Genomic DNA, 24510 nt, shown 5'->3' with positions numbered 1-24510 from the left:
CTGATCAGATGATTTTGGTCTGCTTAGTGACTTTACATATGTTTTCCTTAGGATTTTTAATCAAATTGTTCGACAAAATTTTACTTTCACATTCAACGAATGCTTCTTCCTCCTTATGCTCATTTTGGCTGCATTCACCTTTTTCATTGTCTACTCAGCTTTGAGTTCATTTAAATCAGAGTTGAAGCTCTCTTTGCTTTTACTGGAACTTTCTAACATGGGTATTGAACTGTGATGGGTCTTTTCCATCTCTCACAACCTTTTTTTTGTTTTTTTTTTTATTTTGGTTTTAGGGCGCAAAACTGCTATGGTCATTAGCGCCCGGTCCGCGACTGAGGAAAGAATAAAAACTGAAAATGGAAAACAGCAAAAATGGGAACAAAACTCAAAAAATTGGACACGAAAAGCAGAAACAAGGCTTAAAAGTCCACTACAGAGGGGGATTGATGGTCCCCGATAAAACTTCAAATGACTGACGTCATTTCACTGTCACTAATAAACTGGAGAACGCGGTCGGCTGAGCGCGTGTCATCTGCTAAAATCGACGATAGATCAGGCGATAGCTGTAGACGGGAGCGTAACGGATTAAAATAGGGGCATTCAATTAAAAGGTGTCTTACCGTCCACAGCTGAGAGCAGTGGGGACAGAGTGGGGGAGGATCGCCGCTTAAAAGATGCCGATGGCTAAAACGACAGTGCCCTATCCGGAGTCTAGCTAAAATTACCTCCTCCCGACGACGCGTTCGGGAGGAAGAGGTCCAAGCGCAAGGAAGGGCTTTCACTTCCCACAATTTATTGCGGGGAAGTGTTGACCAATGCGCATGCCATAAATGAGCAACTTTGCGACATAAACCGCTCCGTAGATCGGTGAAGGGAAGCGACTGAATAGCTGGCCGAGGAAGAGAAACTGCAGCCTTGGCTGCTATATCAGCCGCCTCATTCCCACAGATACCAGCGTGTCCCGGGAGCCAGAGGAACGCCACCGAGACGCCCCCCAGGTGGAGCAAGCGCAGACAGTCCTGAATCCGGTGGACCAGAGGGTGCACAGGGTAAAGAGCTTGGAGACTGAGGAGAGAGCTGAGAGAATCTGAGCAGATTACGTACTGTATCCGCTGATGGCGGCGGATGTAGTGGACAGCCTGGAGAACAGCGAAAAGCTCCGCAGTATAAACAGAACACTGGTCGGGAAGCCGAAAGTGATTTGGGGCGTCGCCAACAATATAGGCACTCCCTACACCCAACGATGTTTTCGAGCCGTCGGTGTAAATAAAGGTGGCGTCTGTCATTTGTGCACATAGAGCAGCAAATGCCCGACGATAAACAAGTGAAGGCGTACCATCCTTGGGAAATTGACAAAGATCACGGAGCAGACAGATCCGGGGACGAAGCCAAGGCGGTGCTGTACCCCAAGTTGTCAAGAAGGTTTTAGGAAAGCGGAAGGAAAGAGAATGGAGCAGTTGACGGAAGCGGACTCCCGGGGGTAGTAGGGAGGAGGAGCGGCCTGCATACCCTACATCAAAGGAGGCGTCGAAAAAAGGGTCGTGGGCTGGATTAGCAGGCATGGAAGACAGATGGCTAGCATAACGGCTCAGAAGGACCGCTCGCCGATTGGACAGCGGAGGTTCAGCAGTCTCAGCATAAAGGCTTTCCACAGGGCTAGTGTAAAAAGCTCCAGACGCTAAACGTAATCCACGGTGGTGGATAGAGTCGAGACGCCGAAGAATAGACGGCCGAGCAGAGGAGTAGACGATGCTTCCATAGTCCAATTTCGAGCGCACTAAGGCGCGATAGAGGCGGAGAAGGACCACTCGGTCCGCTCCCCAGGAGGTACCATTCAGGACACGGAGGGCGTTGAGCGTTCGCAGACAGCGAGCCGAAAGATAGGAAACGTGGGAGGACCAGCACAGTTTTCTGTCAAACATAAGACCCAAGAATTTAGTGACGTCTGAAAACGGAAGGTTGACAGGACCTAGATGTAAGGAGGGCGGAAGAAACTCCTTACGTCGCCAAAAATTAATACAAACGGTCTTACTGGGAGAAAAACGGAAGCCGGTTTCGAGGCTCCAAGAGTGGAGGCGATCGAGACATCCTTGAAGACGTCGTTCAAGAAGGCTGGTCCGTTGAGAGCTGTAGTAGATCGCAAAATCGTCCACAAAGAGGGAGCCCGAGACGTCAGGAAGGAGACAATCCATAATTGGATTTATAGCGATGGCAAACAGTACAACACTCAGCACGGAGCCCTGGGGTACCCCGTTTTCTTGAGAGAAAGTACGGGAGAGAGTAGTGTTCACCCGCACCCGAAATGTTCGCTCTGCCATAAATTCGCGAAGAAAAAGGGGCAGCCGGCCTCGAAAGCCCCAAGAGAACAGTGTGCGGAGGATGCCTGTCCTCCAACAGGTATCGTATGCTCTCTCCAGATCAAAAAATATTGCTACTGTTTGGCGTTTCCGGAGAAAATTGTTCATGATATAAGTGGAGAGAGCAACAAGATGGCCAACTGCAGAGCGATGCTTTCGGAATCCGCATTGGGCAGGTGTTAAAAGACTGCGGGATTCCAGCCACCAAGCTAAACGGTAATTCACCATACGCTCCAAAATCTTACAGACACTACTCGTGAGAGAAATGGGGCGATAACTAGAGGGGAGATGTTTGTCCTTTCCAGGTTTCGGAATAGGAACGACGATAGCTTCCTGCCATCGTCTGGGAAAGGTACTGTCGGTCCAAATTCGATTATAAAGGCGAAGGAGGTAACGCAGACTATGGGTTGATAAATGCAGCAACATTTGGACATGGATACCATCCGATCCAGGGGCGGAGGAGCGAGAAGAAGAGAGGGCATGTTGGAGTTCCCGCATGGAGAAAACAGTATTGTAGCTTTCGCGATTTTGAGAGGAGAAAGCAAGAGGTCGCACTTCCGCTGCACGTTTCTTCGGGAGAAACGCTGGCGGGTAATTTGAAGAGCTCGAAATCTCAGCAAAGTGCTGACCCAATGAGTTAGAAATTGCGACGGGGTCCACTAAGGTATCATGCCCGACAGTGAGCCCAGAGACCGGGGAGAAACTAGGCGCGCCTGAGAACCGTCGAAGCCGACTCCAAACTTCCGAGGAGGGAGTGAAGGTGTTAAAGGAGCTAATAAAGAATTGCCAGCTTGCCTTCTTGCTATCGCGGATGACGCGACGGCATCGCGCACGGAGTTGCTTATAGCGGATACAGTTTGCTAAAGTAGGATGGTGACGGAAAATGCGAAGAGCACGTCGCCGCTCACGGATTGCGTCACGGCATGCCTCGTTCCACCAAGGAACTGGGGGGCGCCGGGGCAATTCGGAGGTGCGTGGAATGGAACGTTCCGCAGCTGTAAGAATAACGTCGGTAATATGTGTGACCTCATCGTCGACGCTGGGAAAGCGACGGTCATCGAATGTCGCTAGAGACGAAAAAAGTGTCCAATCGGCTTGGGCAAACTTCCAGCGTCGCGGGCGCATATATGGCAGTTGAGGCTGCAGCCTAAGGACACATGGAAAGTGGTCACTCGAGTGTGTATCATCAAGGGCGAACCATTCGAAGCGCCGAGCAAGCGGAACAGTACCGATCGCAAGGTCCAAATGAGATAAATTTGTCGTGGAGGCAGATAAAAACGTGGGGACCCCAGTGTTGAGGCAAACTAGATCCGCTTGGTGGAAGACATCTAGCAATAGGGAGCCACGTGGACAAGGATGTGGAGATCCCCAAAGCGGGTGGTGGGCATTGAAGTCCCCAACCAGCAAATAGGGGGGTGGAAGCTGACCAAGAAGATGAAGGAGATCAGCTCGTGCCATTGGTGTGGACGATGGAATGTATACAGTACAAAGAGAGAACGTGTATCCAGAAAGGGAAAGACGGACGGCGACAGCTTGGAAGGTACTGTCTAAGGGGATTGGATGATAATGGAGAGTATCATGGAGAAGAATCATGAGTCCTCCATGGGCTGGAGTGCCTACCACAGAGGGGAGGTCATATCGGACGGACTGAAAATGAGGGAGAACAAAGCGGTCATTAGGACGCAGCTTTGTTTCCTGAAGACAGAAGATGACCGGCGAGTAGGATCGTAAGAGGATCGACAATTCATCCCGATTGGCTCGAATGCCGCGGATATTCCAGTGGATAATGGACATAGGGTGAACAGAAAATGGAGGAATGTGACCAAGGGTGCTGTCAACTCAACGACTGCTCAGAGCTTGCGACCGACAGCATGGAATGGCATTCGGCCGAAGGCAGAAGATCCTGATCCATAGGTTGGTCAGGAGCAGCTCCTGCCACCAGCGATCGGCCGGTTGACCGGCCACCAGCAGTGCGCCTCGGCGACACAGAAGACGGCCGAGGGCGATTTCCGCCAGGTGGCGCTGTGGATGGGACACGCCTTGGCGGAGAAGGAGAGGAACTGGGTTTCTTTGTAGCCTTCTTGGAAGTATGAGGTTTAGAGGAAGGAGGAACCGATGGTGGTGAAGTTGCCGTACGTAAAAACTCTTCACGAATATGCTCTTTCTTCGAAGACTTGGTGTCTGACTTTTGGGCTCGAGATTTAGCAGACCCCAACGAAGGGTGAGCCAAAGAGTGGGCAGGCGAAAGTGGTGAAGTTGAACGGGCGATCTTTGCGCTGGCCGATCGGACGACCGTGGCACTAAAGGTGAGGTCGCAAGTCTGCGTGGCCGCCTCCTTTGTTGGCCGAGGAGAAGCAAGGACAGTGCTGTATTTGCCTGTCTGAGGCACGGTGGGCTGTCGACTGGCGAACAACTTCCGAGCAGCAAAGGTCGACACCTTTTCCTTCACTCTGATTTCCTGGATGAGCTTTTCGTCCTTAAAAACTGGGCAATCTCTAGAGGAAGCAGCGTGGTCACCCATACAGTTGATGCAGCGAGGGGATGGAGGTGGACAAGCACCCTCATGGGCATCCCTGCCACACGTAACACATTTGGCCGGATTAGAACAGGACTGGCTGGTGTGATTGAATCGCTGGCACCGATAGCAACGCGTAGGGTTTGGGACGTAAGGACGAACGGAAATTATCTCATAGCCTGCTTTGATTTTCGATGGGAGTTGCACTTTGTCAAATGTCAAAAAGACAGTGCGGGTTGGAATGATCTTCGTGTCAACCCTTTTCATAACCCTATGAACAGCCGTTACGCCCTGGTCTGACAGGTAGTGCTGAATTTCTTCGTCAGACAGTCCATCGAGGGAGCGTGTATAAACAACTCCACGCGAGGAATTTAAGGTACGGTGCGGTTCCACCCGGACAGGGAAAGTGTGTAGTAGTGAGGTACGCAGCAATTTTTGTGCCTGGAGGGCACTGTGTGTTTCTAACAACAGGGTGCCATTCCGTAATCTGGAACAAGACTTTACAGGACCTGCAATTGCGTCGACACCTTTCTGAATTATGAAAGGGTTGACTGTGGAGAAGTCGTGACCTTCGTCAGACCGAGAAACAACAAGGAACTGTGGCAACGATGGAAGAACTGACTGTGGTTGAGACTCAGTGAACTTACGTTTGTGAGCAGACATAGTGGAAGATGAGGAAACCATTGCGGAAGAATCCCCCATGATTACCGGCGTCTCCGATGGCGCGCTCCTCCCTTGTGGGGGCCCTCTCTGAGGGCACTCCCGCCTTAGGTGATTGTTCACACCTCAGGTCACACCTCCCGACAAACGGACGGAGGGACCAATCGGCACTTTCGGAAGGTATCAGCTCGGGTAATCACCCCTCCCTGGGCCTGGCCGTTACCAGGGGGTACGTACGTGTCCTACCTGTCTACCCGGGGCGGGGAATTACGCGTTACCCCGTCACCGGCTACGCATGGAAGTGCGTGGGTCGGCCTTCAGACACGCACAGGGAGGAAGAAAGAGAAAAGGAAAGGGAAAGGAAAGAAGAGGTCTCAAACGCCACAGCGGAGAAAAGGGTAGAGAGAAGAGGTAAGGAAAAGAGGGACAAAGGAAGGACGAAGACTTACAAGTAAGGAAGGCGAAGAATGTGGTACATTTACAAGCGTCCGTCTCCGGACGTAGGCACAAACCATTCCCCCAGAGGGGGAGAAAAGGAAGGAAAGAGCCAGAGGTGAGGGGGGGGGGGCGAAGATGGGGGATGGGGAAGGATGCGGAAAGGGAAGGTATGCAGCCCGGAAAGGAAGGAAGGCCACATCAGCTCGGGGTCCCGTGCTCGCTACGCACGTATCCACAAAAGAGTTGTGGATCCCCTGGGGGGTCTCACAACCTTGCTGGGTACATACTTTTCTAAGGATTATTGTGCAATGCTTTTGAGTTTTATTCATATGTGCTCCTCATCTTCATTCACAAAGCTGAATACTTGATGCAGGTGTTCTGAAATTTGTATCCTGTCACTACAGTTAACAAAAATATTTTCCTATATGTTTTTCACATTCTTTGCAATACACATAATTATTGATGTTATCACAACTTAATGATACTAATTTATTTCTTAAAGTTAACTGATTTGAAAAGTTCAGGTCTGTTAGTTACTAAGACATCTAAGAATTGGCCTCCCATTTTGGTAAATTTTTTGAAAATGTAGCTAAGAAGTGTACTATGCATTAAGATCCAATTCTCATTGATTGGTAATGATTTAGGTTTTGTTCATATCTTTTCTTTATCACAATTAGCCTTACAAAATCAGAGGTACAGAGTAGATCTTGTAGAAAAGAGATAAAACTATATTGATGCACGGCAAATGTACAAATGGTGAAAACTGAAGTAGGGTGAATGATGTAGAATTGTAGTAAAGAGCAGTGAGAGAGTGTGGTGTTGTACACATACTGCAACTGCACCTGTCTTTGAGGTTTAGACAACTATAAGTTGAAGCGACTTATTTTAGGGATATCAAAGGAACTACAAAACTTTCGCTATCACTCACAGAAGGTTATGAAGATGATATACACTCCTGGAAATGGAAAAAAGAACACATTGACACCGGTGTGTCAGACCCACCATACTTGCTCCGGACACTGCGAGAGGGCTGTACAAGCAATGATCACACGCACGGCACAGCGGACACACCAGGAACCGCGGTGTTGGCCGTCGAATGGCGCTAGCTGCGCAGCATTTGTGCACCGCCGCCGTCAGTGTCAGCCAGTTTGCCGTGGCATATGGAGCTCCATCGCAGTCTTTAACACTGGTAGCATGCCGCGACAGCGTGGACGTGAACCGTATGTGCAGTTGACGGACTTTGAGCGAGGGCGTATAGTGGGCATGCGGGAGGCCGGGTGGACGTACCGCTGAATTGCTCAACATGTGGGTCTCCACAGTACATTGATGTTGTCGCCAGTGGTCGGCGGAAGGTGCACGTGCCCGTCGACCTGGGACCGGACCGCAGCGACGCACGGATGCACGCCGAGACCGTAGGATCCTACGCAGTGCCGTAGGGGACCGCACCGCCACTTCCCAGCAAATTAGGGACACTGTTGCTCCTGGGGTATCGGCGAGGAGCATTCGCAACCGTCTCCATGAAGCTGGGCTACGGTCCCGCACACCGTTAGGCCGTCTTCCGCTCATGCCCCAACATCGTGCAGCCCGCCTCCAGTGGTGTCGCGACAGGCGTGAATGGAGGGATGAATGGAGACGTGTCGTCTTCAGCGATGAGAGTCGCTTCTGCCTTGGTGCCAATGATGGTCGTATGCGTGTTTGGCGCCATGCAGGTGAGCGCCACAATCAGGACTGCATATGACCGAGGCACACAGGGCCAACACCCGGCATCATGGTGTGGGGAGCGATCTCCTACACTGGCCGTACACCACTGGTGATCGTTGAGGGGACACTGAATAGTGCACGGTACATCCAAACCGTCATCGAACCCATCGTTCTACCATTCCTAGACCGGCAAGGGAACCTGCTGTTCCAACAGGACAATGCACGTCCGCATGTATCCCGTGCCACCCAACATGCTCTAGAAGGTGTAAGTCAACTACCCTGGCCAGCAAGATCTCCGGATCTGTCCCCCATTGAGCATGTTTGGGACTGGATGAAGCGTCGTCTCACGCGGTCTGCACGTCCAGCACGAACGCTGGTCCAACTGAGGCGCCAGGTGGAAATGGCATGGCAAGCCGTTCCACAGGACTACATCCAGCATCTCTACGATTGTCTCCATGGGAGAATAGCAGCCTGCATTGCTGCGAAAGGTGGATATACACTGTACTAGTGCCGACATTGTGCATGCTCTGTTGCCTGTGTCTATGTGCCTGTGGTTCTGTCAGTGTGATCATGTGATGTATCTGACCCCAGGAATGTGTCAATAAAGTTTCCCCTTCCTGGGACAATGAATTCACGGTGTTCTTATTTCAATTTCCAGGAGTGTATTCTAATCCTCTCCTAAGTCATACAATATCTTAAAGGTGCTATGGAATACAGAGGTTTAGTGTGCTGTTCCTAATATTGACTGCATGTTGTAGTGTATAATATTTTATGTAGAGTTGTGATGAGAATGAGAGAGTTTTTTGGTATTTGACATCTGTGTCTTTTGTACCCATTACTTTCACTTCTGCAAATGCATTCATAAGTTCAGGATTTAGAGATCTTTCTTCCTGTTTTATGTGACACAGATGAAGTAATATGAAGATGGTATCTGTTCTTTCGGACATGTCTGACAGAACAGATACCATCTTCATATGGTTAAGGCTAACTGGCCATTGACCTTCTTCTTCTGTGCTGGATGCACACACATTGCCCAAAATCTTACAGGACTCGGTAAGATTTTCTGCCACGAGTAATGAGTGTAATGGGCAGGGATACTATGAATGTAGCGTGTGGACATTAAATTATATGGATAGAGCATCTGCCATGTAAGCAGGAGATCCCGGGTTTGAGTCCCGGTTGGGGCACACATTTTCAAATGTCTCCGTTGATGTATATCAATGCCTGTAGACAGCTTAGGGTCTTGATTTAATTATCATCTCAGATGAAGTAAGTCCTCCAGTTATGAAAATCAGATTTGAAGCACCACTGAAAGGCCAAGGAATGTTGTACGGGTCAGGTGCTACCTGAGCTCTGGCAGAATTGTTGAAAAAATTGAAAGGTGAACAGTTCAAAATTATCAGCTGCTCTTACAACTAGGTTTCTTCCAAATGTTTTTGTAGAAAGAAAGACAACACACATTCATTAAAAAACACTATGCAACAAATGGCTCCATTTGCAGGATGATAAGTCTAATTTTCACATTTGGTAACAATACTGAATTATAGCATTAAAAAATGAAAAACAGAACTAGAATCTGAAGAGCAATTTGGCTTAACAACAAGAGAAGTCATCTCTGCACTCAGAGCTTGTGAGAGAAATGGTTAGAATTAAAGTAGAATACTTACAGGGTCTTTATTGGTTTGAAAAGTCATTAGATGACATAAGTTGGAAGAAACTCTTCAGGATCTTGAAAGATACACACTTGGATTTGAAAGATAGAAGAAAAATAGTAAAAACCACAAAAATGAAAGTGTAAGAATGTAGATGAATGGAGAATAATGTAAATCTGAAATTAGAAAAGGGATTAGAGAAGTTTGCAGATCTTCACCTTGTTTGTTTAATATTTTCATTGAAACAGCTGTAAAGATCTTTAAAGCAAAAACATCTAAAATTAATAGCATAAACAAAAATTGTGACAGTAAGCAAATTAAAGCTGAGAAGAACAACTGAGTTCAAAACCAAAAGAAATAATACAGAAAAAAATCATTAAATTTTGACACTGAGGCATCTTATTTATAAAATATAAAACCGGCTGTGTGGAAATCAGAACAGGAATGGCAATAGCAAATACATTTTTAATAGAAGAAGACAGCTGTGAATAATAAAATCATTTAGTGTAGAAAGCAGGAAACAATTTTCAAGACATTCGTTTGGAATTTGTAGTGTATCTGTGAGACATGGACAGTGTTGATGACACACAGAAAGCACTTAGAAGCAATGGAAATGTGGTTTTGTTTGGAAAAGTATAAAAAGGATGATACAGAGAGAAAGAAAATCCAATGAAGATATTTTGGAAGAAACCTGGGGGGTATACAAGTCATTCATAAAAAGAGAACAAAACTTTTTTGGGTATGTACTTAGAAACAATCAGATTTTAACAAATATGTTCCACAGAAAAGTTTTTGGAAACAAATACAAGGGGAGGCCAAGAAAGAAATAGTATTAAATATATTGGAAATAACAATAGTCAAAATTAAGAAGAAATGAAGAGGATGGCACAAAAAGAGAAGAGTGTTTGGAGTGTTGAATAATAGACTTTAGAAATTAGTTGACTGACTGAATAGGTGAACATCAATCTTCTAGGCTTAAAGTCCACTTTCAGGTCAGGATATGACTTTCATTTATAACCTCTCTCCCTTTAACATCCATAAATGAAGTTTAAGTAGTGAATTCAAGAACTGATTATTCCTGGAAAACAAATAGCTGTACAAGTTGTTTCTTTTATTCATACTCTTGGCACACATTTTTCAGTGAATTCAAATGCAGTGAAACCTTTCAATGTTAATCACTGGTTGATTGGCTGATTTGGGGAAGGGGACCAAACTGTGTTATCACTGCAGTTCTCCATCACACGCATGTCAGATATAAACCACATCATGAAATTTGCTGTACGGGTAAAAGATTTAATAATTTTACATTATCTTTAGGTAAAAAACTATTACTATAGCATAACATAATAAAATATGGAACTTTTGTGGCATTTGTAGCTGACGATGTTCACTGTACTTATTCGTAACTGATGATGTTCACTGTACTTCACTGAGGTGACAACAAAGTTTCGTCTTTGTGTATGTTGTATAATAGCTCCCATATGGACATCTTCCATAAGATCAGAGATAAAGCCAATGCACACCTCGTAACCCAGGAAACTGAGTTGTTTCAAAGTGACAGACAAGAATGAATAACAATAATGTATGATGAAGTTGACTGTGTGTAATGAGGTTACAAAAAAAGTAGGATCTGTTGCCTCTCTAACTCTCTAACTTTTAGCCACTTAAAATTATTCTTTTCTGGAGAATGGGAAAAGAAAGAAGCAGATGTATGTCACTCTGAAGTAAGGAAAAATGAAGCTACAACACATAATAGAGGATCAAAATCCATTGTGCTAATAATAATGTGGTGGTAATTAGTAGGTAAAAGATGAAAACTATATTCAAGTACTATATGAAAGCTACAGACAGGAATAAAAAGTTAATAAATGCAAGAAAAAAATTGGGAATGAAGAAGGAAAGCTTAGAAGACAAAATTGCTGTCCAGGTAATATGTATAGTATCACTGATGGACATATATAAAAGTAAAAACAACACACTATCTAGCTTTCAGAACAAATTGTTGCTTCTGTTTGCAGGAGAGAGGTATGGGATGGGGAAGGTCGAAAAGGAAGGCCAGGTCATGCAGACTCCAGAATGAGGGAGTTGAAGATGTCCATGTGATTTGAGCGATCAAATAAGTTGCTGGAACATTGTTACTATATTGAACAGCACTTAGAATCAGAATTTTTGTTGTTCCTGGTGCAGACATTTTATCACTCTTCATTTATGCTGCCTTAGAGTGAAATACTAAAATACAGCTTCACAGAAAATAATTAATCAATTTCAGTGAGTATAAGAAACATCAAATATTTAGAGACTTCAGAAAATAGCTACCCATGTTGTCCTTTCCTGAGACCACTGTGCAACAAGAGTGACACATTATCAGAAAAGAGAACATGATCCAGGTTTCCTGCACGCATCTCTGCTGTGATATGGATAACTGTTGCATCACAGTGTGCAAGTCTAATGATGCAACTGGATACATACTACAAAGATGAAGTATGCAGACACTATGATTCTTGTGGGAAAAATGTCAAGTTTTACACAGATTCATTGTGAAATTCTGGGAGTATATGGACCAAATGTAATGTTGGGTCCAGCCATAGCGAAATAGGTCAAACAATTTGACCAACACTGCACAGATGTGGGTGATGCTGACTGGGAAAGGAAGGCCATTGACATCGATCACAGATGAAAATGTTCCGGCAATGTTTCCAACACATCTGGAGGAAAAAAGATTTTACAATGATAAGGACACACAGCAGTTCTCAATTGACTCCATTATTGAGAAGTATATTTCTTTCATTGAGGAACTGAATGATTGGTAGAATGTTCAAATCATTGTTTACCAGCACTTGGTGACTATGTTAAAAAGTAGTGTCATGTATCAATGTCACTTTGAACTGTAGTGCAGCATTCAGTAAAAGTTACATCACCTGCCTTAATCACTCTGTGTACACCAAAACATGCTACCAATATGTTCCAAAAAGCTGCGCGCAAAAATCCAATTTTTCAGAGGGCCACATCTCGGGTTTTACTGATCATGGAGATAAGGGGTCAACTGTTATGGACAGCCCATGATGTAGTGACCATTTGTATATCTATCGGAAGAATGGTCATTCTGTAACTATCCTGCAGCACAGAGTCAAAATTTGAACATTACATATTTCCTCCAGATCAGCAAATTGTGCAAATTGTGCAAATCGGTTTGTTTGTTTGCATTAGGCATGTAAGGTGGACTTAAGCAGCTTATAATAGCACCATTTGTTCATGGGCAGTCCTGAGAGAACCTGAAGAAATTATGATTGTTGGGTACAAAAAGTACTAGTTGTGGAGATGGTCTTTTCTATAGTTTCTATCCATGGAGGATTGTCAAAATTTTTACCATATGTTCTTAGGATGATATTCTTGGGAAACTTCAAAACTTTTTTGATATCATTATCCTTTACGTTGATTCAGAGATTCAAATTTACCTTGCCTATGCAGGAGAAAACTGCAGAAATTGGTTTTTAGCTTCTTGCTCCATGAGCCGCAATTATCAAAATAATTAACCATGGCAAGTGGCTCAAATTTTAACTATACATTCTTTATTCATTTAGAAATGCCATTCTTTCCATTTTTGAAAATCTTTATCTGTAATCAAGACAAATTTTTAAAAACCTGTACTCTTGGGTACCAAATATAATCTGTTACTGAGGTCCAGATAGTCAAAGTTACTGTACTTATGCATGTAAAATATGCACATAATACCCAGTCTGAGGCATAACTATATTTTTAACTGGTGTAGTGGAACATCGCAAGGGTTCTAGAGTCATTGCAGGGTTTTTGAGGTGACCAAAACATGTTTTTTCACCAATAAAACCTTATGACACACTGTCTCTGTATAATGGGCGCTTCATGCCTATAAAAATATGCCCAAAGTGGTTATAGAATTTTTGAGCTGCCAAGATTTGGTGGAGATGGGAAAGAAAGGCCAAAGGAGACAGTGTAATTGAGTGAGGAGACAGTGGCTGTGGGATATTCTGTAAATCAATGGCAGAAAAAGGATACCATGGGAGAGAGAGAGAGAGAGAGAGAGAGAGAGAGAGAGAGAGACTTAAATAGACAATGGCAGTGAGTATGTAGGCTTCATTACAAAGAGAGACTGGGTAAAAGGATTTAGAGTGTTATGTGTTAAAAGAGAATGCATATGTTCACATGCCAAAATTTTTGTTATGGGTGGTGGGTTGATGACTGAGGCAGCTGTTGCCTCCCTTTTCTGTCAGAGTCTTATAAAAAGGAATGTACACGTTTTTTGTGCTCTGACAGCAGCAACTTTCCACTGGTAGTGTATAACTTACTTTTTGAAGTCCCCTCATACATATTAAAAAATTTGAATAAGATGCTGTTAGATAATAAGGAGAAACAATGGCTGAAATTATTTTAGTTAATATAAATTAGAACAAAATTACCAATTTGATGACTCATGTTCTCTCTCTTTAGGTGTGTGCAGGATGATCAGCGTTCTTTTGCCCTCGGAATCCAGTGGATAAAGGTACGACTTATTGGTACCATTCCTGCACCAATGGTATTTGGTGCCTTAATTGATGAAACTTGCCTCCAGTGGTTTGAGAGTTGTCATGAAAGAGGTGCTTGTCAGGTTTATGACAACACTTACATGGGAAGGTATGTACCAATTGTGTTTGCATTATTGTAATATAGATGTAAAATTGAAAAAGATATGCTGACAAGTTTTAAAGACAAGGGGAAAAGCATGAAGGTAGTATGTTGTGGCAGAAATAATGGATGTCCCATCACATTAAAGGTGAAATGTCAAGTGTAGTAACACTGTTCACGTTTACATCGCACTTCACTTAGCGTAGACCGGGACTGTGTCCTAGGCATGCCCGATGTTGACTGACTCGGCACGGCCCGTGCTGCTGGAGTTGTTGTTGTTGTTGTTCTTGTTGTTACGCCGGCAGAGGTCGCGTCCGAATTCTCGCGTGCCCTCTGGTGGACGGGACTCTACTTGCGGCAACTACCGCCCGTGACGCGCCGTGCCAATGTGCGCCTCCCGCGATCTTTCTGGTGGCTACTACACTCCTCCTCCTTCGGGGGGTGAAGCCACTGTGATCCACTGCATCGGTAGGTGGAGCGTCGGGCAGGAGCGATGACCTCCACATCCATTGGATGGCCGGAGTCGAGGGGATCTGCCAACCCTCGAGCTGGAAGCTTCGAATACGGCTGGAAGTGACCCACACGAAGAGGCCCCCGTCGTCCCACAACCGGAGCTCGGGACAGAACGGGTGACAAGCTGTCGAACTCCGGATCCCGTTCCACCTCGGGAGGGGCAAGACCCAGTGGTGGGGATGAAGGGGAAGGGACAACCACAGGTGAACTAGCCCCCTGAGAAACCGAACCTGCGAGTGGGGCCGGCTCTCGCTGGGGCATCTCGAATGATGGCGATGCCGGTGCTGGAGCTACTGGAGGCTGCCAAGGCTGAGAACCATCGCAGTGCGGCAGAGTCACAGCGGGGAGAGGAGGTAACGTCCCCTGTGAAACCAATACAGGTGCCGGCAATGGGGAAGCTGGTGTCCGAGAGGTCGGAGGGTGGGTGCCTGAACGTGGACGTAGCTGATTTTGGTGACGACGTACCACCCGATCCCCCGCCTGCAAGGTATAGAGCCGGCGGCCATTTCGGCGCAGGACCACTGCCGGTATCCAACGTGGATTGCGACCAAACCCACGGGCCCAGACCGACATACCCAGTGGAAAGCCAGGTACTTCGTTTTGTGAAGACTGGCGAGGACCAGGCCGGAGGAGGTGCAGCAGAGTCCTAGGTTGACGCCCATGGAGGAGCTCTGCGGGGCTGCGGTCGCCCATTGGTGTGGTCCGGTATGCCGTCAAGAAAAACGTCAAGGCTTCCTCTGCAGGAAATTCGTGCACATACTTTTTCATCTGCATCTTAAATGTGCGCACCATGCGCTCGGCTTCCCCATTCGATTGTGGATGGAAGGGGGGAGAGCAAACGTGCCGAATACCGAAGCGCCTACAAAAATCCTGGAAGGTCTGCGAAATAAACTGCGGTCCATTGTCTGAGACCAGGGTGATTGGCAGACCTTCCACAGAAAAGATTTTTGCTAGTGCCTGGATTGCAACTTCTGAAGTTGAGGAGCAGCGAACCACATATGGGAATCGGGAATAAGCATCAATGACAATGAGCCAAAAGCCATTGAGAAACGGGCCCGCAAAATCGATGTGAACACGTTCCCATGCTTGTGTTGCCGGCGGCCATGAAGAGAACGCTGCCCTGGGAGATGCTTGTTGGCTCGCACACTGGGAACAGGCGGCCACCAAGTGCTCAATTTCTCTGTCAATACCGGGCCAGTACACATGTCTGCGAGCCAAGGTTTTAGTACGGGAAACACCCCAGTGCCCCGCATGTAATAACGTGAGGACCTCCCTTCGTAAACCTGCAGGAACAACCACACGAGGAGCTGTATCATCGGTAGCCAGAAGGAGAACTCCTTCCAAGATCGAGAGGCGGTCTCGTAGAAGAAAATAATTACGAAGAGGGTCCGAGGCCCTGCCTGAAGGGCGGGAGGACCACCCCTGCTGAATGAGGCGAACTACTTGCCGGAGAACTGGGTCAGCCGCCGTTTCCCTGGCGACTCGAGAACTAGTGATCGGAAAGCCATCAACTGCTTGGCGGGATGCCACATCCAAATGAAAACACATAATCTCCTCTCGATCGAACGTAGGATCCGGGCCCACCGGAAGACGGGAAAGAGCGTCGGCGTTGGCATGCTGTCCTGTAGGGCGAAAATGAATGTCATAATGGTACTTAGAGAGGAACAAGGCCCAGCGCTGTAGTCTGTGGGCCGCCCTATCCGGAATCTGAGAGGTGGGGCCAAATAACGATATTAACGGTTTATGGTCAGTGATTAACTGAAACTTCGTGCCGTACAAGAAAGGGTGAAACTTGGTAACAGCGTAGACAATGGCCAAAGCCTCTTTTTCCACCTGGGAGTAATGGGCCTGCGCGGGACTAAGCGTTTTAGACGCAAACGCCAGTGGTTGCTCGGAACCGTCTGCGTTGCGATGGGCCAGGACCGCCCCCACCCCATACTGTGAAGCATCTGTAGCCAGGACCAACGGCTGACGGGGATCAAAAGTAGCCAAACAAGGGGCTGAAGTGAGGAGGCCCTTCAGCGAGGTGAATGCTCGCTCGCATGCAGGCGACCAATCAAAAGGAACACCCTTGTGCAGAAGGCAGTACAGGGGGTGGGCTATAGTGGAAGCCCTGGGAATGAACTGGTGGTAATAGGCTATCTTGCCTAAAAAGGCTTGTAACTCTTTCAGCGAAGTGGGCCGAGGAAGGTTGACGATACCTTGGACCAAACTTCCTAGTGGCTGTATGCCATGCCGAGATATGGTGTAGCCCACATACTCAATGGACGGTTGGAAGAAGGTTGACTTACGCAGGTTGCAACGCAAGCCCACAGACCTGAATTTGAGAAAGAGGGTGCGAAGGTTGTGCAAGTGTTCCTTCGTGCTGCGGCCTGTTACAATTATGTCATCCAGGTAATTAATACAATGAGGGATTGTCGACGTGACATGCTCAAGATAACGCTGGAATATCGCCGGGGCACTGGATATTCCAAAAGCCAACCGCTGGTATTGGTATAGGCCAAACGGGGTGTTGACGACCGCCAGCCGTTTGGAGTCCTCATCAAGAGGTATCTGATGATAAGCCTCCGACAGATCGATTTTCGAAAAATATTGGCCACCCGCCACGGCGGAGAACAATTCATCAGCACGAGGCAAAGGATAGGTGTCCACCACCAATTGGGAATTAATTATGGCCTTGAAATCGCCACAAAGACGTAAGTTTCCTGAGGGCTTCTTGACAATAACGAGGGGCGAAGCCCACTCACTGGAAGAAACGGGAAGAACGACCCCTAGGGCTGTCAGCCGGTCTAGCTCTTCCTTTACCTGAGGGCGGAGAGCCAAGGGGATCCGTCTCGCGCGTAGAAAACGCGGGCGAGCCGACGCCTTCAACGTTAAGTGAGCTTCAAAATCGGAAACACGCCCCAGGCCCTCCTCAAAAATATCTGGAAAGTCTGAGATCAAAGATTCCAATGAGTGATAGGGAACGTCTTCTGAGACCAACTGTATGGTGTCAGCAATAGAAAAACCGAAAGCCTGAAAGGCATCCAGGCCAAAAAGGTTAGCGGAGCTCGCATCACTGACAACAATAAAAGTAATAGGCCGAGTGACTGATTTGTAAGTCACGTCGGCAGTGAATTGACCCAGTAGGGGAATGAACTGTTTACCATAACCGCGTAGACGCCGGTAAACTGGCGCCAACGGGGGCGATCCAAGGTCGGAATAAGTTTGTGCATTCAACAACGAAACTGCCGCGCCCGTATCTACTTGCAGTTGTAACCGGCGCGACCGAACCGACACCTCAATAAAGAGTTTGTGGGCCGATGCGTCGGGAGCCTGGCCCGATGAAACTTCCTGAATGTCAACGTCCATGTCCTCTGTACTTGCTTCCTTCGATGCCTTTGAGGCTGAGCGGCAAACTTTAGCAATGTGACCTTTTTTATTACATTTGCGACAAACGGCCCAACGCTGGGGGCACTCTGACCGATCGTGATGTATATAGCACGACGCACAGGACGGTAACAGGGGCCGGCGGCCGGAATTCTGCTTACGCGCCGTGCGGGAGCGGCCGTAACAGCCTGGTTGTACCGCTCGCACGTCGTCCACCCCGGACACAGTGGACGCGGCCGCGCCACCCTGAACCTCCGCGACGTCGCACCACGCTTCCAGCTGTTGACCTGCCGCGTGAGAGACTTCATACGATTGAGCAATGGACAGAACTTCCTCGAGGGAAGGGTCTTCTAACTGCAGGGCCCGTTGCCGGACCTCCCTATCAGGGGCCGAACGAACAATGACGTCGCGTACCATAACGTGGGCATACGACTCTCGCGACTGCTCCGTGGCAAAATGACACTTGCGACTAAGACCGTGCAGGGTAGCGGCCCACGCCCGGTAAGACTGATGGGGCTGTTTCTTGCATTGATAGAACTCGACCCTAGCCGCCACAACATGCGTGCGGCGGCGATAATAGGAAGACAGCAACGAACACAATGCGTCAAAAGTCAAGGACGAGGGTTCCTGCAACGGCGCTAGCTGCCGCAAAACTTGATACAGCGAGGGAGATATCCAAGACAAGAAGAGAGCACGACATACCTCCGCCTCGGCAACATGAAACGCCTGGAAATGCTGCCGAAGGCGATGTTCATATGCGTCCCAATCCTCCGCCGTCTCGTCATACGGGGGAAAGGGAGGAGGGAACTGCGCCGGAGCAGACGGCGTGGAGAGCAACGCCAGAAGCACTTGTTTCATGGTGGCCATGAGTTCCGTCTGCTGCGCAACCAAAACTCGCACCAAATCCTCCATGCCGTGGAGAAACTGCGAAACCGGAACAACGACGCAACACGCGAAAGAACGACCCTACTCGTCGCCAATTGTGTAGTAACACTGTTCACGTTTACGTCGCACTTCACTTAGCGTAGACCGGGACTGTGTCCTAGGCATGCCCGATGTTGACTGACTCGGCACGGCCCGTGCTGCTGGAGTTGTTGTTGTTGTTCTTGTTGTTACGCCGGCAGAGGTCGCGTCCGAATTCTCGCGTGCCCTCTGGTGGACGGGACTCTACTTACGGCAACTACCGCCCGTGACGCGCCGTGCCAATGTGCGCCTCCCGCGATCTTTCTGGTGGCTACTACATCAAGTGTTTACTAGAACTGCAAAATGCAACTATTTATTCTTAAGTCTGTAAATTAACAACATTGTCCAAGGTGAGGGAGAGTAAGTCTCACATGCAGTCATGATGTATGCACATTATGTGCATGTTGCTGCAAAAATTTATATGATTTGGGGGTCAAGGGAAGATGGAGAACTGTGAAGATGATGATGATGATGAAAACATAATGAAATAGGATAAAATGAGAGAAGATAAAAGAGAGAACCTGGTGGGAATACATTAAAAAATGGTAATAACAGAAGCATAATAGGTGCAGGTGGGAATTTCAAGAGGTGTAGAAATAAAATAATATTAATGCAGATTCAAGACTTATGTGTCACAGGAAGGAATAGGATGAACTGAAGAAAAAATTCTAAATACACTTTACCAAATTGTTAAGTGATACGGAATAGTACTGTCCCAGGCACAGTAGGTCAAGTCAGTAGACTTCACTCACTTTCATTTTCCAACTAAGAGTGTACATCTCAAAACGAAAGAATTTGACAGTGTTATTATTTGTGCTTGTTCCATCTTGAAGAGCTGTGCTGATGTATCATTGATAAAATTTAAATTTGGAATCTCTAACTACTGAACAGTATTGCCTATAGTAAACTATGATATGGCCTGTATCTCTTTTAAATTTTAGTAGCCTCATGCTCTTCACAACTGTAGAAGCATCTCTTAACAACCATGAAACTTGTGTGAACAGAAACACTATGTTGCTATAATTTCATTTCTGTGCAAAAATGAAGAGAAAATCCCTATGATTACATAATAGGCATGTTGTTTATATCTTAGTAAAAGTGCTACCCCACCATCATAGTATTGTACTTGGTCTCCCAGGGCCATTATCAGAAATATACGGTGACTTCACAGTAAACAAGTAGAGCAGTGACTAAGGAAAATGCAGGGAACTGTGAATGATCATGAAAGAAGTGCATACACTAACAAATGTTTCAGTGTGACCTCGTGAAATATCATGGTAAAAACTTGTGATAATCCAACTGAAGCGCCCTCATTCCTAGGTGCAATAATATTGTGATCGATTATTATGAATGGAGAACTGATAGAGTACCTTCTTCCCTTGGGAGGTATGAGAGGGGATGAAAGGGATAGGAATAGAGATGTGGAACTGGGGGAGTAAAATGATGGGGCAAAGAAGGAACTAGGTGGAAAATAACATGAGAGGAAAGGCTGGGAGCAAAAGAGTGCCAGTAAATTGTTGGAACAGAGAGCATGGTGGAGGGACAGTTATCATTGTGCATTTCATGAGAGCTTTAGTTAGTGAAGGAACTAAATGTTGTGGTCCTGTAGCATTTATTGAAGTCAATAGTTTCATGTGGTGCGGCCTCTTCGAAAACTGGGTGGTCAAGTTTGCAGTGATTTGCAGTTTGGCAGAAGTCATTTGTGGCAGTAGGCAGGTGGCTAGTTGTCATAAGCATACAATGCTGGCAGAATGTAGCGGATTCCTACCTCCTAGAATGATGTATGCTCTGGTGGATGTGTGTATGGGACAGATCTTAAACCTGGATCACCCAAAGGGAAATGACCCTAGTGAGCAAAATTGGTAAGAGGGCAATGTAATGATAGAATTTCTTACCTGTTACATGTATCTGTGTGACACTTGTGCATCATCTGCAAGTGCAAGTGAGTGGTTGTCTTTACTCATTTTTGTTTATTATTTGTATTCTGACCTTCATTACATTTTGTATACAAAGAGAATTCTACTGCCACAAGATCAGTGACTACAACAGTGACAGTGACTACAGTAGTGACTGCAACACCACAATTGTCACTTCTCATTTCTCCCAATTCTTTTCCCATGCATCTAAAGAAGAAATCTTATCAAGATCCATCTGGATATTTGTGCAGCTTTATTCAGACAGTACTTCATAACACGTAACTGCATCATCTGCAAAACTAAGAGGTTACTATTAATATTGTCTGCAAGATTGTTGATATACATTTACAGGAAGAGTCCCAAAACACTTCCTGGGGCTCCAATAAATTATTTCTGTATCTGTTGATGATTCTCCATCCAAGATAACATAATATGTCCCCCTACAAAGAAATCCTAAATCCAAATTTTGCTTGGTACCTTATAAAATTATTCTTGATAACAGGTGTATGTGAGGTATTGAGTAAAATGCTTTTCAGAAATCAAGAAATACTGCATCTACCTGAGAACCTTGATCCATGACTTTCAGAATGTCATGTGAGAAAAATGTGCTTTGGGTTTTACATGACTGATGGTTTCAGAATCATTTTTTTTCAAGACGTCTTGTTACATTTGAGCTCAGAATATATTCTAAGATTCTACACCAAATGAATTTCAAGGATGCTGGAGGCAGTTTTGTGGATCACTTCTGCTGCCCTTCTTGTAGATGGGTTTGACCTGTGCTTTCTTCAGTCACTGGTCATAGTTTTCTGTTCAAGGGATCTATGGTATATTGTGGTTAAAATAGGAGCTAATTCAGCTGCAAATTCTGTGCAGAATGTGAGACGTTCCATCAAATCTTGTAGCTTTGTTTATGATATGACTTCCTTGCACACTGTGTGGTTTTTAGTGGATACAGGAGTGAGGAACAGGTGTTGTTCATGAACAGAGAATTCAGATGTTAATTAATTCGACATCTAATGTCAAATAGAAAAAATAATACATAACTTTGTTGCTGCAGTTGGAGTGTCAGCTGCTAACAGTAGATTTGAATTTAAAATATGTACAGATACAAAATATTTATAAATTTGTCACCATTCAATGCAATGTCTATTCAGAATATGTCGAGCCCTGGCCACCATGAAAGACTGTAATGTTATTTGCAAGGAAACTACATTGAGAACTGATCAGAATTTTGAAAAATGAGGAACAGTTACAGTACCATCATCTGGTGGAAAAAAAATCAATCATCTTAGGTGATTCTCACCCCAATGTTAATGTTGTCATGGAACCAAAGATTCCATGTCAAAAAAGTAAAAGGGACAAAAATTCCATAACAGCTACTATTTGCTATTATAGTTTTCCTGTTTTTACTCCTGGTCATGCACCATGAGAGAATGGCTTTTATGGAATTTTTGTTCCTTTTACTTTGTTGACATGGAATCTTTGGTTCCATGACAACATTGGAGCTAGTATGACCTCAGATGATTAAGTGATGTTATTTTTTGTACCAGATAATGGAACTGAAAATGTTCCAAAATTGGCTATGTGCTGAATAAAAGAGTGTTCATTAAGCAACTGTTCTGTGACATTCTTCGTTTTTCAAAATGGACTTGTGCAGATGCGGCTACCCCTTAAGAAGAACTCTATGTTATTAGAATTGTTTCAGCCATTGGTAAATAAAAAAATTGTGAAGTCAAAACTTTAGGTTCATGTAATGGTTATGTAAATGAAATAAGCACTTGTATGTAACTTTCTGAGTTTTTATCATCAGTGTTAATGTAATATAACTATACAGTAATTACTCACAATAGTTGTAATTTACAATGTTTTCCCTAGACAGAACTGCAATCTTGTTTTTTCAGTAAACAAAAAAGTTAAGTTAATAAAACTATTATGTTGTTTTCCTTTTACAGATACATGCTTGCACTGGCTTTCATAGGAAAGGCAGCATCCCTACTGTTTTTCTTCTTGGCATGGTGGTTTTATGTTCCTCCCTCTGGCCTAAATCAGGCTTTGCAAGCTGCAACTCCAACATCTCCAGACACAATGCAAGATGGACCAGGAGTTATACATACTATCAGTATGAATGGGCACACAAATCATGCTCGAGACATTGACTGATATTAAAGAAAACCTTTGATTCTAGGACTGAATAACAGACGGCCAGTGTTGGTCAGTATTTTGCTGCTGGAACTTTGAGTACTTCTCATAGTCCATGCTAAGGTGCAATGTTCTCTGTAAAAGTCATATGTCAATGACTAAACAGGCAGCTTCCTACTTATTTTTTGAATGAACCCGTCCACATTATTGTCAACAGTGAAGACTAAAAGCAGTATTTTATTTATTATTGTCAAACCCCGTGTAAAATATATTTGATAGAATTTATGTGAATAATGTGGTAGACTGGTCTCAGGTACATTCCATAAAAAATAGATTTCTTACATGTATGTTTGCTGATTATTTGCACTGAGTGTAAAGGATGTGTATTAACTTTTTGTACTTGTCAGTGTTTTGGTGTTCTTTGTTAAAGCATAAGTGTCATAGCAAAGAAATGTGTTCACTATACCAAATGATAAGGTGAAGGTGAAAGATTTTGTCGTTATGGAAATAGCTGGCTCGAATAATCTACTTAAAAAGTTACCAGTTGTCATCATGTGCAGAATATGTGCAAATAAACAAAATTACACCAAAGTGATTATTTCAAATGTTATTGCCTATGTACAACAGAACATATTGTACAGTGAGAATGAAAACTGATATTTTGTAAACTGGTACATACCTTGAATGTGGTTGTCGGCTGATCGATTAGCTATAATAACTTATTATTTCTTAAAATTGTATCTTGAAATTTTAAATAGAATCATTACAAATTAGTGGTTATAAAATGAGAAAATTACTATTACTGTGCAATAACTTGCCAGACTTTGCTGTTTTTCTAGGCAAAGAATATTAGTATGCTACTGAGAATAAGAACAGCCATGAAATACTTCCATGTCTGATGTTCTAATAAGATATTACCTCAGAAAGTGACTAACTGACATATATTACAAATGAAATTTATTAATTTTCTGTACTACAGCAATTGATTTTCATGTACAAATAGTATTGAAGCACACAGAGCTGATTAATAAATGTGTTTTATAATGAAAATGAAGAATGAAACAGTAATTTGTTCTTTTCCACCCTGATGTGTCGAATATGAATTAAGTCTAGGCATATGTGTTTTGAGTATCTGATGCTAGTTTCATACCCCAATATTACTTGTTAATACAATCGGAAAAGAAATAATATTGTGGCGTGGATATACTTTCTACAGTGCCTGTTAAATCTCATGTTAAAAGGTATTGACACACTTTTCTTTTCTGTAGAAGCAGCCAGAAAAGTAAAATTTGGTAAGGTTGTTATTTTATTGAGTATGTATTCCTATTTTTAAAATGTTGCAGTGGATTTTTGTTTAGTACTTCAGTTTCATAGCTTAGCAAGGTGATGCAGTGGTTTAGACACTGGACTTATATTCTGTAGTGATACACAAATTCATATCCATCTATTCTGCTTGTAGTTCTCTGTGGTTTCCTAAATTACTTTGGGTTGGTTTCAGGGAGATTCCTGTAATAGGGTTACAGCTGATTCCTTGCTCTTGTCTGTACAATTGGAGCTACATAACTGTGATGTGATTGGGACAGTAATCCTAACCTTCCTCTCTTCTGTTTCGTGGTGGATGAAGTTGTGAAAGCTTTGTGACATCAGTG

At 44.9% G+C, this 24510-nt stretch overlaps 1 protein-coding gene across 1 annotated transcript in view; it reads left to right on the top strand.

The window, feature by feature from the left end:
* LOC126237477 (solute carrier organic anion transporter family member 4A1) overlaps window positions 1-23911 on the top strand; it is a 1087525-nt gene extending 1063614 nt beyond the window's left edge. The window contains exons 13-14 of the mRNA XM_049947621.1: window positions 13788-13970; window positions 22675-23911. Of these exons, the coding sequence (XP_049803578.1) occupies window positions 13788-13970; window positions 22675-22882 (391 nt within the window). The 3' untranslated portion in view covers window positions 22883-23911. The remainder of the gene's footprint in view (window positions 1-13787; window positions 13971-22674) is intronic.
* The last annotated feature ends 599 nt before the right edge of the window (window positions 23912-24510 follow it).

This window comes from Schistocerca nitens, chromosome 2, assembly GCF_023898315.1.
Source record: "Schistocerca nitens isolate TAMUIC-IGC-003100 chromosome 2, iqSchNite1.1, whole genome shotgun sequence".
In the NCBI taxonomy this organism is placed as follows: Eukaryota; Metazoa; Arthropoda; class Insecta; order Orthoptera; family Acrididae; genus Schistocerca; species Schistocerca nitens.
Note: the sequence above shows the minus strand (reverse complement) of the source record. Positions and strands in the feature narration are given on the sequence as shown.